Source organism: Pan paniscus, chromosome 2 (assembly GCF_029289425.2).
Source record: "Pan paniscus chromosome 2, NHGRI_mPanPan1-v2.0_pri, whole genome shotgun sequence".
In the NCBI taxonomy this organism is placed as follows: Eukaryota; Metazoa; Chordata; class Mammalia; order Primates; family Hominidae; genus Pan; species Pan paniscus.
Window position 1 is genome coordinate 127,101,493 of NC_085926.1, and position 16,090 is coordinate 127,117,582.

A 16,090-nucleotide genomic window follows, 5' to 3' on the forward strand; every position below is an offset into this window, starting at 1 on the left:
TGGGGGTGGGGGGTGGAGGTTGCAGTGAGCTGAGACTGCACCATTGCACTCTAGCCTGGGCAACAGAGCGAGACTGTCTCAAAAAAAAAAAAAAAAGGCTCAGGAAAAACACAAAACACTAAAACAGCAATGGTATTAAAACTGTTCAGAATCTGCCGGACACGGTGGCTCGCACCTGTAACACTAGCACTTTGGGGGGCGGGGCAGGTGGATCACCTGAGGTCAGGAGTTGGAGACCAGCCCGACCAACATGATGAAACCCAGTCTCTACTAAAAATACAAAAAATAGGCCAGGCGCGGTGGCTCACGCCTGTAATCCCAGCACTTTGGGAGGCCAAGGCGGGCGGATCACGAGGTCAGGAGATTGAGACCATCCTGGCTAACACCGTGAAACCCCGTCTCTACTAAAAATACAAAAAAAAAAAATTAGCCGGGCGCGGTGGCGGGTACCTGTAGCCCCAGCTACTCAGGAGGCTGAGGCAGGAGAATTGTGCGAACCCAGGAGGCAGAGCTTGCAGTGAGCCGAGATCGCACCACTACACTCCAGCCTGGGCGACAGAGCGACACTCCGTCTCAAAAAAATAAATAAATAAATAAAATAAAAATAAAAATACAAAAAATTAGCGGGGGGTGGTGGCGGGTGCCTGTAATCCCAGCTACTCAGGAGGCTGAGGCAGGAGAATTGCTTGAACCCGGGAGGTGGAGGTTGCAGTGAGCCAAGATAACGTCACTGCACTCCAGCCTGGGCGACAAGAGTGAGACTCCGTCTCCAAAACAAAACAAAACCACCACCACCAAAAAACCTGTTCAGACTGAACACAGAACTCAAGGGCATTATTATAATAGATTACAAAGTGAATTTTCTATAGCTTTGCAAAAGTATCTAAATCCCATACATCCTTTTAACAGCAATTTTCATTATTGAAGACATGACTTAAGTACAAAAAGAAAAGTCCAAACTGTCAGCTTTCAGTCCTCCACATTCCCCTCTTTAATATGGTATTTTGCACTATATACATTAATGAAAATTTGAAACAAACAAAAAGAACTTTAGTCAAACTCCCCTTCCTCCTCCAGCTTTATTGGAATAGTTTAAAATTACATTTCTATTTTCTAGGACTTCAGTTGCTCTTTCCATCTGACTTTTAAAAACTGATTACAGCAAATGAAACACAGTTGTCTAAGTGATATAGTATACAAAAATAACATCTTGATTTCTGTGAAAATGCATTTCTCTGCAATTCCTGAATAGCTCCAAATTATGCTAACTCTGAGCATTGATGTTTACTCTGGGTTTTAGATTTAGTCTTTGAAAATAATGTGTTCTAAACCTTTGCCATCACTATCTATGTGTCCAACATCAACACTGTGATGAAGTTGTTCCTGTTTAGGCTTTTATTCCGATTTCTCTCGAACAGCCATTAACACGCATGTTTATCTTTTTGTTTACTCCCACTCAACTGTATGTTCTATGTAGGGCCTGATACAGATGTTACTTGATGTTATTTAATAGCTACTGAGGTCAGACAATCCAAGACCATCATTATACTAAAATTAAAGTTATTTATGGAAGTTCATAGACACTTCCAGAATTGGTTTTACCTCCTACATGGGAACATGTTCAAGGAACCCAGGACGGGCTTACTGGTCTGACTCAACTCTTCCCATTCATCAATCCCTATTCACCAGTGGCACGGAAAGGGGGTTCTTTAACAAAGCATTATACATAACACCTCTACCAAACTAAACATAAACTTTTTTTGTAGTTAAATGCAGAAAGTCGGTTTTTTTCCACCCCTTTCCTCCTTTTACACGGCAAGTAAAGCTCACTGGCCTGGGAGTTGCCTCTATCTGCCAACCTTTGGCCAGTGAAGAGGATTCAGAGAAAATAATACAACCATCAATCAGAAAAAGGAGGGGCGACAAAGGAAAATAATTAGGCTGTAGCCTCAATTGTGCATTCCCGTGCAAGGTGCCCTGACTCGCCACAGCGGTAACAGTTGACTTCACTTGTCTTGCTGCAGTTGATGGCTACATGACCAGTTTCACCACACCTAAAAAAGAAATTAAAAGTTTTCACAATGGGCCTCAGAAAAAAACTGTCTACCAAAGCAACAGTCACCATGCAGAACAAAACGCCTGATCTTTGTTTTCATGCAATTAACCCCTAAGGTTTCACAGATATGTACACAACAACATTTATCAAATTATACACTTACATGTCACAAACAGGCAAAGATTTCTGGTTACATGATAAAAGATTTATGTATATTACAGAGCTTTCTATGAAAGTCTCTGGAAGTTTCAAATTATAACACTCTTACTTTTATATATTAAAAAAGTCCAGTTGTGAAAACTGCCCAGGTACCATAAGCCACAGGATATCAGGGCAGAATACAGAATTATATACAGATAGACTGCCAGTTACATATGCTGAAAATTCGTCTTATCTGGTCACAACTAAGTTTCACTGAATTTACTAAGGCCCTTCCATTTATAGCTAATTCATCTCTGGAAGAATCTCTGCAATGAGTTTTCTTCTAACAACATTCTGACACCTTACCTATAGCACTTCACTTTGGTGCAGTCTTTTTGAATGTGTCCGAATTCTCCACAAGAATAGCACTTCTGCTCATCTGCATGGTCGCAGTCACGAGCCAGATGGCCTGGTTTGCCACAGTTGTAGCAGCATTGCTCTCGCTCTCTCTTGGGCTCCTTGCAGTCCTTGGCAATGTGGCCACCTCTACCACAGTTATAGCAGGCTTCAACAATAAGGAAAAGAAACAGGCCAAGACTATAAAACCTTTACAAAGTGTTACGTTTTAAATTATACAATACAAAACCTCAAAGGTGGAAATGCTATACACAGTTGCATGTGCTCACCTCTCCAAGCTCTAGAGGGGTATGAAAAGGAAGTGTTAAATACTTACCATCCTCCTGAAGATCACAATCCTTGGCAAGATGACCAGACTCACCACAGCGATAACAGATGTCTGGAAGAGATGAGGAAACAAACTGGAAACCTGTTTTGAGCAAAAACAAAGAATTCGGCTAGTCAGACCAGTCTTGATACTAACAAATACTGAAGTACTTCAAATTTTTCTATTCGACAAAATACCTCTATCCGAGGTAAAACCACCTCTGCCACGGCTTCTCATTCCACGACCACGGCCTCCACCAGTAGGACATTCCCGGGCCCAGTGGCCAGATCGTCCACACTTGAAGCACTCATTGCTGCTCATGGCTGCAGTCAGATCTTTGAAATATTAAAAGTAACAGCATTAAACCACTGAAAGTTCTTTTAACTTTTATTCTCTATTAAATGTATTTTTGGAAAATTATTCTGGGGAAAAAAGCTAGCTAATATATTGGTTAAAAAAATAGCTGGGCATGGTGGCTCACGCCAGTAATCCCAGCACTTTGGGAGGCCGAGGTGGGTGGCTCATGAGATCGAGACCATCTTGGCTAACATGGTGAAACCCCGTCTCTACGAAAAATACAAAAAATTAGCCAGGTGAAGTGGTGGGCGCCTGTAATCCCAGCTACTTGGGAGGCTGAGGCAGGAGAATGGTGTGAACCCAGGAGGCGGAGCTTACAGTGAGCTGAGATGGTGCCACTGTACTCCAGCCTGGGCAACATTGAGACTCTGTCTCAAAAAAATAAAATAATCACACAACTACATGCTTGGGTATTATAGACTTATTATAATATACACCTTGATAGAAGTGATGGAATTTACAGCGTTAGGGTCAATGAAAATCCATTACGAGAAATAATTGGTAGTGGCTGGGCACGGTGGCTCATGCCTGTAATCCTAGCACTTTGGGAGGCTGAAGCGGGTGGACCATCTGAGGTCAGGAGTTTGAGACCAGTCTGGCCAACATGGCGAAACCCCGTCTCTACTAAAAATACAAAAAACAGCCGGGCATGGCGGCATGCGCCTGTAATCCCAGCTACTCAGGAGGCTGAGGCAGAAGAATCGCTTGAACCCGGGGGGTGGAGGTTGCAGTGAGCCGAGATCATACCACTGCCCTCCAGCCTAGGGGACAAAGTGAGACAGACAGACAGACAGACAGACAGGCAGGCAGGCAGGCAGGCAGGCAGGCAGGCAGGCAGGCAGACAGACAGGCAGGCAGGCAGACACACACAAACACACAGACACACACAAACACGCAAACACACACACACACACACACACACACACACACACACACACTGGCAGTAATACTCATTCACTCATTCCAGGTCCAACTTAATGGACACATTTGCATGGTTATAAGGCCTATATAAGCTTTATTTTGGGCAAATAGAAGTCATTTATTTACTCACATCAAAAAATTGGAATAACCCAAACCAATGAGCTGTAAAATGGATTCTCGGAGTGAGGAGTCAGTGAAGGAAAATACTCTCTTAAACTTAGCACCTGACGTAGTACCTAGTTATACCGCAGCACTTGCCTGGTGACTGAGATATTCCTTAGAACAGATATGTTAAAACAAATGCAAGATACAAATCTTATCTCTAGATGGTACAAGTACAGTAGGCCCTCTATATCCATGGGTTCTGCATCCATGGCTTCAACCAACCTTGGAATAAAAATATTCAGTGGAAAAAAGTTGCATCTGTATTGAACATGCAGACTTTTCTTGCCATTATTCCCTAAACAATACAATGTTAACAACTACTTATTCAGCATTTACATTGTGTTAGGTATTATAAGTAATCTAAAGATGATTTTAAAGTATATGGGAAGATGTGCAAAGGTTGTAATGCAAGTAACTACACTATTTTATATTGGGAACTTGAGCATAGGAGGATTTTGGTATTTGAGGGAGTTCGTGGAACCACTTCACAGATACCAAGAGATGACTGTATAATAAAAATAGTAGGAAAACGACCATGAGTTACACCAAAGCGCTAATAATAGCACCTACAGCACTGGCAACATTTGTGTTTTGTTTTCTTTTATTCTCCCCTTTCCAAATGTTTCTGTAATGTAATTTTACATTTTAAACAATGCTACTTAGAATTTCATAATAAACTCCTTTAATTGGTTATCATTTTAAAATAAAAATAAAACTCCCACTAAAGCAAATGGATTTTGTACTTATGTAACAATCTAAAAATAAATTGAGGCTATTCTTAAAATAGAATGAAATGGAATGGAACAGAATGAAAACAATGCAACTATATTTTCACACTTCCATATCTAAATATTTTTACCCTTAATTCCATTGTCAAACAATGGCACAAAGTCGTATTTTAAATATCCTCTCAAACCTAAGCACAGGCACCATCATCTAGAAAAACATATTTCCAACTGAGTAAAACTTGAGTGGATAATCGAATTAGCTAACCTAACCACAGTGCCAAAGACCCAAAACGCAGTCCGAAAAATGGCAAGGTTCTCCACTTTCAGTAACTGTTTAATCATTAACTTGTGGACAAATTTAGTGACTTAAAATTACGCTGAAGTTGAGTTTCAAAAAGTTCCCATTGTCAAATATACAAAAGAAAATAACACAATACTCACTTACCCCAACTCTGTGTAATCTGATTTAGGATAAATTCTTAGAGAAGTCTTTCTACTAACTCTTGCCACTTGCCTATGAACATATTACCAAAAAAATTATTTGGCTATGAGTTACTGGTGCTTTCAGATGTACAAAACATTTCTAGTCAGAAGAAACAGCCAGTGAAGGATATTAAAAACAGATTTTTACAGAATTTGAAATAGTATCTGCTTTGTAATCATTCTTTTAACTGTACTAGTATTAGCATCCTAAATTATGTGAAGTATTTGCTAGTTTCCACCACAGAAGAGTCAGAATTAAAAAAAAAAAAAAAAAAAAACGAATGGCGGGCAGGGCACGGTGGCTCACACCTGTAATCCCAGCACTTTGGGAGGCCGAGGAGGATGGTTCACCTGAGGTTGGGAGTTCGAGACCAGCCTCACCAACAAGGAGAAACCCCGTCTCTACTAAAAATGCAAAATTAGCCAGGCTTGGTGGCTCATGCCTATAATCCCAGCTACTCAGGAGGCAGAGGCAGGATAATCTCTTGAACCCGGGAGGTGGAGGTTGTTGCAAGCCAAGCAATTGCACTCCAACCTGGGTTACAAGAGTGAAACTCCATCTCAAAAAAAAAAAAAAAGGCATATAAAATGGTCAAAGAAAAAAAGCTGCTTATGGCACCACTTCCTCCCCATCTTCATTTTGTATCTTCTCCAGTTTAGTCAGATCAGCTTGAGCTCATTTAACTATTGATCTCAAGGAATTATTTGCACATAAATGATTACTTTTACAGTGTAATCCAGACAATCTGCAAGGCCTGAATATCTTATAATTTAATATTTAAACAAGATACATCTCTTTTAGAAAATACAAAACAAGGATGGGCACAGTGGCTCACACCTGTAATCCCAGCACTTTGGGACGCCAAGGCAGGAGGATCACCTGAGGTCAGGAGTTGGACATCAGCCTGACCAACACAGTGAAACTCCATCTCTACTAAAAACACAAAATTAGGGCAGGCGTGGTGGCTCACGCCTGTAATCTCAGCACTTTGGGAGGCAGGTAGATCATGAGGTCAGGAAATCAAGACCATCCTGGCCAACATGGTGAAACCCCAAATCTACTAAAATGAAAAAATTACCCAGGCGTGGTGGTAACGCGCCTGTAGTCCTAGCTACTCGAGAGGCTGAGGCAGGAGAATCGCTTGAACCCGGGAGGTGGAGGTTGCAGTGAGCTGAGACTGGGCCACCACACTCCAGCCTGGGTGACAGAGCAAGACTCCGTCTTCAAAGAAAGAAAGAAAGAAAAAAAACTATTCTGTAAAACAGATATGCATCTCAGTGGCAAAGGCAGAACTTTACACACTAGAATATAACAGAAGTTTTAGATGTTTTGCTTTTTTTTTTTTTTGAGACAGTCTCGCTCTGTCACCAGGCTGGAGCGTGGTGGCGCCATCTTGGCTCACTGCAACCTTCACCTCCTGGGTTCAAGCGATTCCCCTGCCTCAGCCTCCCACATAGCTGGGACTACAGGCGTGCACCACCACGCCCAGGTAATTTTTTGTATTTTAGTAGAGACGGGGTTTCACCATGTTGGCCAGGATGGTCTCGATCTCCTGACCTAGTGATCCACCCGCCTTGGCCTCCCAAAGTGTTGGGATTACAGGCGTGAGCCACTGCACCCAGCCTGTTTTGCCATTTTTAGTCACACATAATTTTGTTTACTAGAGTAAATTAATGCTAATAAAGAAAAGAAAACACTAAGTCTTAAAAGGGAAGAAAAACATTAATAGCCTCCAAATGTCATCAACATGACACGTGATTTTAAAAGAGGTCTTTGAGTGGCCTTAGGTACTGTGTATGCAATCTGCCCTCTCCTCCCTTTGGCTAACCCTATCGCAGTGAATCAGGTGGTCTACAGTTTCACTGGTAACTGGTCCCTTGTGATAGACTTGTCTCTTTAATAACATTATTAAACTAACCACTTTCCACAATGTTTTAGACTCACACTACTTATATTAGGCAGCAGGTCCCCATCCTAGCACTCATCTCATATGAACATTATTTAGTTTAAAGGTCTTTACAGAATTCCATGATACTCCTTAGGAAAACTAAGGTAAGGTAAGACAGCTGAGAATCATGGCTCCATGAGTCTGTCTCATTGCCTATGACTGCTCCTGGCTGGAATTTCACTGCACTGTCCTGGTCTCCCCTGCTCCTTTTCCACCTGTCACAACTTTTTCCAACCTTCACGGGCCAACTCAAATGCCAACTCTATAAAAGAATCTGACTACATCTCCCAGCCTGGAACTACCCTTCCTATTAAGTCCCAAGACACTTTGTTAATATCTGTCTAATGGCAGTACCATATTGCCTTGTATCATATTCCTTGAAGGTAGAGACCAAGTAATTCACCTTTGAATCATCGAACACCCCATATAGTTATCCTTTTAGTAGCCATTATGTAACTCGGTATTTTAATTCTAGGGGGGCAGGTGTCTTTAGCAATTTGGTGAAACTAACTGACCCAATCCAATCTAATCAAGTACGAACAACAAAGCACCTAAATTATTGCTATCAGTCACAAGAGTTACTGCACCATTAATTTAAAGTAATGATGTATTCTCAATTTTGTACTCACTAAGGACTGACTACAGTCACTCTCTGAAACTCTCAGCTTTCTGAAATCATAGGTAAGATTCTGCCCAGATGAATTTAGGATCCACAACTTTCAGCTTCTGACAGGGATTAGGGCCAACCACTCAAAGGACATTCCCAATGTAATTTTTTTTTAAATCCAGTAACAGAAGTATCTTCTACTTGTAAATGTTATTTTGAGGATTCCAATCTATAATAAAGCAAATACTAGAAAATATCAAAGGAAGAAAGCTGCTGAATCATAAAACCATGAAAATTAGATTTTTTTCAGATTATCTAACACAATCCCCACGTGTGGCTGAGAAATTTACACCCAAGACAACTAAAAAAGCCAGCAACCAGGCCAGAACCTCTAATTTGTCATCCAGGTTCTATTAGTCCAAGAATTCATAATCAATTGGATTTCAGTACTATTTTATGCAAGCTACAAGACATACATGCTAACTTCAATAAAAACCAAAATACTGTTTTTCACTTTTGTCAGGCAGCAGGAAAACACTTAAGTTTCTTCCTTTTGCTAAAAACCACTAATATAAGGCACCACTTACTGAAGGTTCCTTGGGTTTGTGTTTTCTCTGGAAAAAATTTTTCGTGAAACCTGCTGTATGTATACTGCACTGATGTAGCCTGCCTGACACTGTAAGAGATTTTGGAACCATACTCAACCTGGGTTAATCACTTAACCCAGTTTAACTACTTGCTGTGTTACCTCAAAAACATCTGACTATCCATCTCTGTCTTATTTGTAAAAGGGAAATAATAAAACTGATGTGTGGTAAGAATTGTTACCTTGTGCTTAATAGATATTCAATTTAAAAACCAAAGTTTTGGTCTTCTGAGTACATATTCCTTCCACTTTCGCCAATTACCTTGGATTGCTTACAGAGAGTAGACAGAACTCAGTCCAATGTCTATTACATAGCAGGTTTAGAGTGAGGCTAACTGCTTATACTTGTTTCCCACCTTATAGTCTATTTCCTGAATGGAATGGAGAAGAGATTAAGAGGAGAAACACCGGTGATTTCCAAATCAGTTCACATTTTCAACCACCAGACATCAAGATATTTGTCCTAAGTTTCAATTTTTGTGTATCAAATGTTTATGACACAAACCACTTTAAAGGGTGGTAGGAGCACACGGCATGTCAGGCAAGAGAAGAAATGACTAAGACAGTCAAGATGAGGTCTGGGCCGGGCGGGGTGGCCCACACCTCTAATCCCAGCATTTTGGGAGGCCGAGGCAGATGGATCACCTGAGGTCAGGAGTTCGAGACCAGCTGGCCAACATGGTGAAACCCTGTCTCTACTAAAAATACAAAAATTAGCTGGACATGGTGGTGCATGCCTGTAATCCCAGCTACTCAGGAGGCTGAGGCACAAGAATTGCTTGAACCCAGGAGGCAGAGGTTGCAGTGAGCCAAGATCGCACCACTGCACTCCAGCCTGGGCAACAGAGCAAGACTCTGTCTCAAAAAAAAAAAAAAAAAAAGATAAGGTCTGACAAGACTTAAGATTCACTGTGAGGAGCCATGTATGCTAAACTAAGAGGTGTAACTATTTTACACATTTTGAACTTATCTTGGAATTGAAGAAACCACAAATGGTTAGTATATTAATTTGTCTTCCTTAATGTCAGTACTTGTACCATACTATTGATACTAAAAACAAATATAGTAAACTACTAAAATCTAACAGTATGTGGTCAAGACTAACAACTAGGGTTCTAATAAATAGAATGTTCATAACTCTGTCCTAGAAAATACATTTAAAATAAAGTAGCAACAGGCAAGTTGGAGATAAAAATGACACTAGCAAAGTAGGGTATGATTCTGGCTATCTTTATTACTTTATATGGTTTTCTAACACAGCTGTACACATTCACATTTGTATATATGCTTACTTTTCGCAAGCTCAGGGTTATCCCTGACTCATTCATGTTGTTCACTTAACTGCATTTAGACCATACTGGAGCTTTTGCCCTCTGAATGTATATAAGTATGCACATTATTATGCTCCGTTAAGTCAGTTTACTGTCCCAACATGGTACTGAAACACTTCAGATTTTTTTTTTTTTTTTTGAGACGGAGTCTTGCTGTCGCCCAGGCTGGAGTGCAGTGGCACGATCTCGGCTCACTGCAAGCTCCACCTCCTTCTAACACAGCTGTGTTAGAAAACCATATAAAGTAATAAAAGATAGCCAGAATCATACCCTACTTTGCTAGTGTCATTTTTATCTCCAACTTGCCTGTTGCTACTTTATTTTAAATGTATTTTCTAGGACAGAGTTATGAACATTCTATTTATTAGAACCCTAGTTGTTAGTCTTGACCACATAGGTTCACCCCATTCTCCTGCCTCAACCTCTCGAGTAGCTGGGACTGCAGGTGCCCACCACGACGCCTGGCTACTTTTTTTTTGTATTTTTAGTAGAGACGGGGGTTTCACCATGTTAGCCAGGATGGCCCAGATTCTTTTAATAAAAACGAACTATGGGGGCCGGGTGTGCTGGCTCACACCTGTAATCCCAGCACTTTGGGAGGCAGAGGTGGGTGGATCACCGGAGGTCGGGAGCTCAGGACCAGCCTGACCAACATGGAGAAATCCCGTCTCTACTAAAAACACAAAATTGGCCGGGTGTGGTGGCGCGTGCCTGTAGTTCCAAATACTCAGGAGGCTGAGGCCGGAGAATTGCTTGAACCCGGGAGGCAGAGGTTGCGGTGAGCCGAGATCACGCCATCGCACTCCAGCCTGGGCAACAAGAGCGAAACTCCACCTCAAAGGAAAAAAAAAAGAAAAAAAAAGCAATGAAAGGAAGCAATATACTTTCTGTATTACCTGCATTCCAGCCAGAATAATGGAAAACAGAGTACTTACTCGGGAGCAATTCTGTATTTTTATCCTGGTTCCTGAACTTACTGCTTGACCTTGGTTAATTACATCCATTTCCGCCTGCCCTGATTACTTCTTGAAGAGTTTTAACAGCTGGATATCTATGAGTCAGTCATTAGTAAACATATCTATAATCTTACAACCTCACGAGTTACGTATTCTTGCTCCATTTTAATGACAAACTAAACATCTGACACTGGCCAGGGGCAATGGCTCATGCCTGTAATCCCAGCACTTTGGGAGGCCAAGGCGGGCGGATCACAAGGTCAGGAGATCAAGACCATCCTGGCTAACACGGTGAAACCCCATCTCTACTAAAAATATAAAAAATTAGCCGGGCATGGTGGCAGGCGCCTGTAGTCCCAGCTACTCGGGAGGCTGAGGCAGGAGAATGGCATGAACCTCGGAGGTGGAGGTTGCCTGGGCGACAGTGTGAGACTCCGTCTCAAAAAAATAAATAAAAAAATCTGACACCAAGTGACCTACCCAAAGCCACACAGCTAGAAAGTACTACAATCAGAATTTCAAGAGTCTGGCTCTCAATCCTCTGCAAAGGCTTTTGTTAAGAATTGAGGCCGGGCACAGTGGCTCATGCCTGTAATCCCAGCACTTTGGGAGGCTGAGGAGGGAAGATCACTTGAGGTCGGCAGCATGGCCAACATAGTGACACCCCATCTCTACTAAATATACAAAAATTAACTGGGCGTGGTGGTGCATGCCTATAATCTCAGCTATTCAGGAAACTGAGGCAAGAGAATCGCTTGAACCCAGGAGGTGGAGGCTGCAGTGAGCCGAGATCATGCCATTTGCACTCCAGTGTGGGTGACAAAGCGAGACTCTCCAAAAAAAAGTAAAAAAACAAAAATTAGCCGGGTGTGGTGGCACACGTCTATAGTCCCAGCTACTCAGGAGGCTGAGGCAGGAGAATGGCTTAAACCCAGGAGGCAGAGGTTGCAGTGAGCTGAGATCCTGCCATTGCACTCCCACCTGGGTGACAGAGCAAGACTTTGTCTCCAAAAAAAAAAAGAAAAGGAAAAAAAAAGTTAAGTGGTAAAGTACACAAAAATGCTATCATAATATATGACAAAAATGCTATTGTGTAATATTTTTAAGGTAGGGAATTATACCAATTCAATCTCTACTTCAAAATATTACATAAAGGTATTACTACTATATATCTAGTAACTAAGAAAAAAAAGCCACACACATTTGAATTGTAATGCTGTATTCATTCTGTATTTCTCTTTAGATAAAAATCAAAGTAAAACTAATACTGATAGCTTTTTAAAAGATCTACAGTCATAATAATTTTGAATTCATTCACACAGCTTTCTTGAATCTTAAAAGATATTTTCTTTAACTTCATGGCAGAACTTAGGAGTCTCACCAAACACAACACTGGCAACTTGCTCCACTAGTTAACACCTCATTTGTATTTATGGAGCCATTCCAGGTGATCACTGTAGCACTCTCATATTCCTAATTAACAAAATCCTTCTAATTACATCTTAAAATTTGGTGGCCTCAAGTTCTCACTTTATTATCTCAGTAGTTTTAAACATGAAATGCTGCATAGCTTACTGCAATCACTCAATGGCATTCCCTTGCTTGCTGCAGCATCTGACACTGCCAGAACAGGAGTTCTATTAAGTGAGACAGTAAGGAAAGAGCGTTCTCCACATAGCAGGCCAGGATGCCTTGGCATCATTCTTCTGGCTCTCTACTTAGGAGGCTAGGAAGAGAAAAAGGAACCAATCTTTTTTTTTTTTTTTTTTAATTTTTCATCCCTTCAAGCAAAGAAAAGCAGAATCTCTCTGTGGTCAAATCTTCAGCCAATAGACAAATCATTCCAATTAGTCCAATGGTGGTTTCACTGCTTTTAGGCACCAGTTTGGTACTATCCCATATACATGCCACATATTTTTATTGAACTTTAAAAGACAAGTAGAATTGTTGGCAAGGCACGGTGGCTCAGGCCTGTAATCCCACCACTTTGGGAGGCTGAGGCGGGTGAATTACCTGAGGTCAGGAGATCAAGACCAGCCTGGCCAACATGGTGAAACCCCGTCTCTACAAAAAATACAAAAATTAGCCGGGCGTGGTGGCACACGCCTGTAATCCCAGCTACTTGGGAGGCTGAGGCAGGAGAATTGCTTGAGCCCGGGAGATGGAGGCTGCAGTGAGCCGAGACTGTGCCACTGCATTCCAGCCTGGCCGACAGAGAAAGACTCTGTCTCAAAAAAAAAAAAAAAAAAAAAAAGACAAGTAGAATTGTCATAAATCATGTAACAAAACACATTTATACTTTAAAAAAGACATCTCCCTGCCTGTTCCAGATGTTCAAATGCCAGTTTAAGAAAAACCTGGCCAGGCGCGGTGGCTCCTGCCTGTAATCCTAGCACTTTGAGAGGCCGAGGGAGTCGGATCACAAGGGCAGGAGTTCAAGACCAGCCTGGCCAACATGGTGAAACCCCGTCTGTGCTAAAATACAAAAACTAGCTGGGTGTGGCGGCGGGCGCCTGTAATCCCAGCTACTTCGGAGGCTGAGGCAGGAGAATCGCTTAATCCGGGAGGCGGAGGTCGCAGTGAGCCGAGATCGCGCCACTGCACTCCTGCTTGGGCGACAGAGTGAGACTCCGTCTCAAAAAAAAAAAAGAAAAGAAAAAGAAAAACCCCTGGTCTTTCAAAATATTTTACAGACTGCACCATCTGAAATACATTACCTCTCCTGTTACCAATATGAAAAAAAAGAGGACCTTTGGTTCCTCAGAAAAACACAAACTGTTATTTTTTTAAAGAAAAACTTATCAAGAGATGAAATCGGAAAAACTTAAGTCTTTAATTCTGCCCTTGGGAATGTAATAAATTATTCCTTTTATATTCCAATACACAAAGAACTCTTGTAGACAAGAATCAGGCTCAACAAACTAAAAACAGCATGTACCTAGGATCCTGGCAGTTTACAGGTGTTTGATTATCCTTAACCAGAGTAACTCATTAGAAGCATTTAAAACTATTTAGGAGGGGGGAGGGGGAAGCCCAGGAGATAAGGACTACATCTCTTATCTTTTTGAAACCCTCAAAGCTCTACACTCCAGTTATACTGCTTGAGCAAACAAATAACATAAAATTGCTAATTTAAATTGGAATGGAAATAGTAACTGGTTACGTTTCACTCCAAAATTGGGTCAAACAATAGGAAAGGGGGAAAAATCTACTTTTAAAAATGTAACTTAAAAGCAAGATGGGGATATTCATTAGACCTCCTTCACTTTGAAAAAGACAAAAAACAAATTCAGTTTTGGCTTATCTTACCTCTTCTGAGTCCTTCTGAATAATGCCTGAAACACACTAGCTAAAATCACAGACGATTACTGAGCAATGTTCTCTTTTTACAAGACCCCCCAAGACCAGAAACAGTCACTTCCTTTGGAAGTGCCCTGTGGCTGAGGCCATGTGGTTAACATGTGGGAACAAGCACAAGCCTTACCCATAATAAAATCAACACCTAAACCCAAATGTGGACCATTATGCCATTCTAAAACAGGTTCTCACGATATGGAAAAATCTAGATGGAGGGGAGCTAGTTGAATTTCGTGTCTCGTTTGTAATTACATCTGTTTCATTAATCCAAGAAATGATGCAGACTACCGCCCGCTGCTGTGGTTTTGGAGGTTTGACAAATTCGTGTTTTTTCTGGTAATGGCGCTTTTAAAGGATCCCAGCAACTTAAATAGTGTTGACTCAGGGAATGTGAGCCCCATCAGCCCCTTTTGGAATGGTAATGTAACACAAGCAACTTAGTATTTAAATGACGATAAAAATTCAAGAATCGGAAAACTATCAAGGATAGGGAGTATAAACTCTAAAGGCTCCCAAGTCTTCCAGCAGAGTCTCGCCACTCCAAACACAAAGGCTTCTTCAGGAACCCTTTGTTGTTGTTGTTGTTGTTGTTTTAAGACGGAGTCTCTCTCTCTTGCCCATGCTGGAGTGTAGTGGCGCGATCTCGGCTCACCACAACCTCGGCCTCCCGGGTTCACGCGATTCTCCTGTCCAGCCTCCCGAGCTGCTGGGACTACATGCGCCCGCCACCATGCCCGGCTAATTTTTTTTTTAGTACAGACAAGGTTTCACCATATTGGTCAGGCTGGTCTCGAACTCCTGACCTCGTGATCCGCCCGCCTGGGACTCTGAAAGTGCTGGGATTACAGGCGTGAGCCACCGCGCCCGGCCTGAGAACCCTTTTCTAAGGCCCCCAAAACCCTTGGCACATGGCCCGCCAGGCGCACGACCCCAGCACATGGCCCGCACGACTATAGCCACCCCATCCCCCCTTCATCCGCAGCCGGGAGCCTTTCCCCATCACACGGACTCCTTCCAGTGAGTTCCCGCCAAATCCACCCTCGGTCCCTCATTCCGCGACCCTCGAAGCGTCAGGGCCTCGGCCCCAAGGGCGCACGGGCGGGCCTCCTCTGCCCTAAGCCTGCGGCCTGGGGTGCGGCCGTGGCGCCGAAAGACCCGCATGCTTGGCGACCCAGCTTTCCAGGACGAAGAAAGGACAGAAGTGTCGTCCGACAGCGGTGCGCCAGAAACCCGGGTCCGAGGCGGCGGCAGCAGCCGAGCTTCCCGCCTGACGCAGCAGCGGCGCAGGCCAAAGTGCGGCCGCCATCGCCACCTCGCCGCTCCCTACCCTCTCTGTCCGCCACAGACCCGACCCGCACTGCGGCTCCGTCAGCGCCGGGCCCCTCCCCCAGCCCTCACCTTCCGCGTCGGAGCGGGCCCGCAGCGGCGGAGACTCGGACGCAGGCCTGGGGAAGACGGCTCGCAAGGTAGAGGCTGTTTATTTTGAGGGTCCTTGCCTGCGCCACACGCGGGTCTGCACACGGCCCCACATACGCCGCTGCGCACGGCTCTCCTCCGCCTCGCCCACGCGGCCAATCAGCGCGCGGGGTTCGGCAGTCCAATCAGAGCCGCCCGCGGGAGGGCCGCCCACTAGAGCGCGGCGCGGGGCGGGTGTTTCTGCGCGCAGCGT

General features: G+C 43.1%; 1 protein-coding gene across 4 annotated transcripts; it reads right to left on the reverse strand.

The window, feature by feature from the left end:
- Positions 1–967: 967 nt before the first annotated feature.
- Positions 968–16,064, reverse strand: CNBP (CCHC-type zinc finger nucleic acid binding protein). Of its 4 annotated transcripts, none has more exons than XM_003829415.4 (5): positions 15,820–16,064; positions 3,140–3,256; positions 2,931–3,023; positions 2,564–2,762; positions 968–2,054 (listed from the first exon to the last, which is right to left on the reverse strand). In XM_003829415.4, exons 2-5 carry the CDS (start codon positions 3,240–3,242, stop codon positions 1,937–1,939), a joined length of 513 nt encoding a protein of 170 aa, XP_003829463.1. In that variant the 5' UTR covers positions 3,243–3,256; positions 15,820–16,064; the 3' UTR covers positions 968–1,936. The 4 variants fall into 4 exon arrangements, with proteins under 4 accessions (XP_003829463.1, XP_003829462.1, XP_024784187.1 ...); XM_003829414.5 differs by having other exon boundaries at positions 3,119–3,256; positions 15,820–16,047; XM_024928419.3 differs by having other exon boundaries at positions 2,564–2,765; positions 15,820–16,015.
- Between the last annotated feature and the right edge of the window lie 26 nt (positions 16,065–16,090).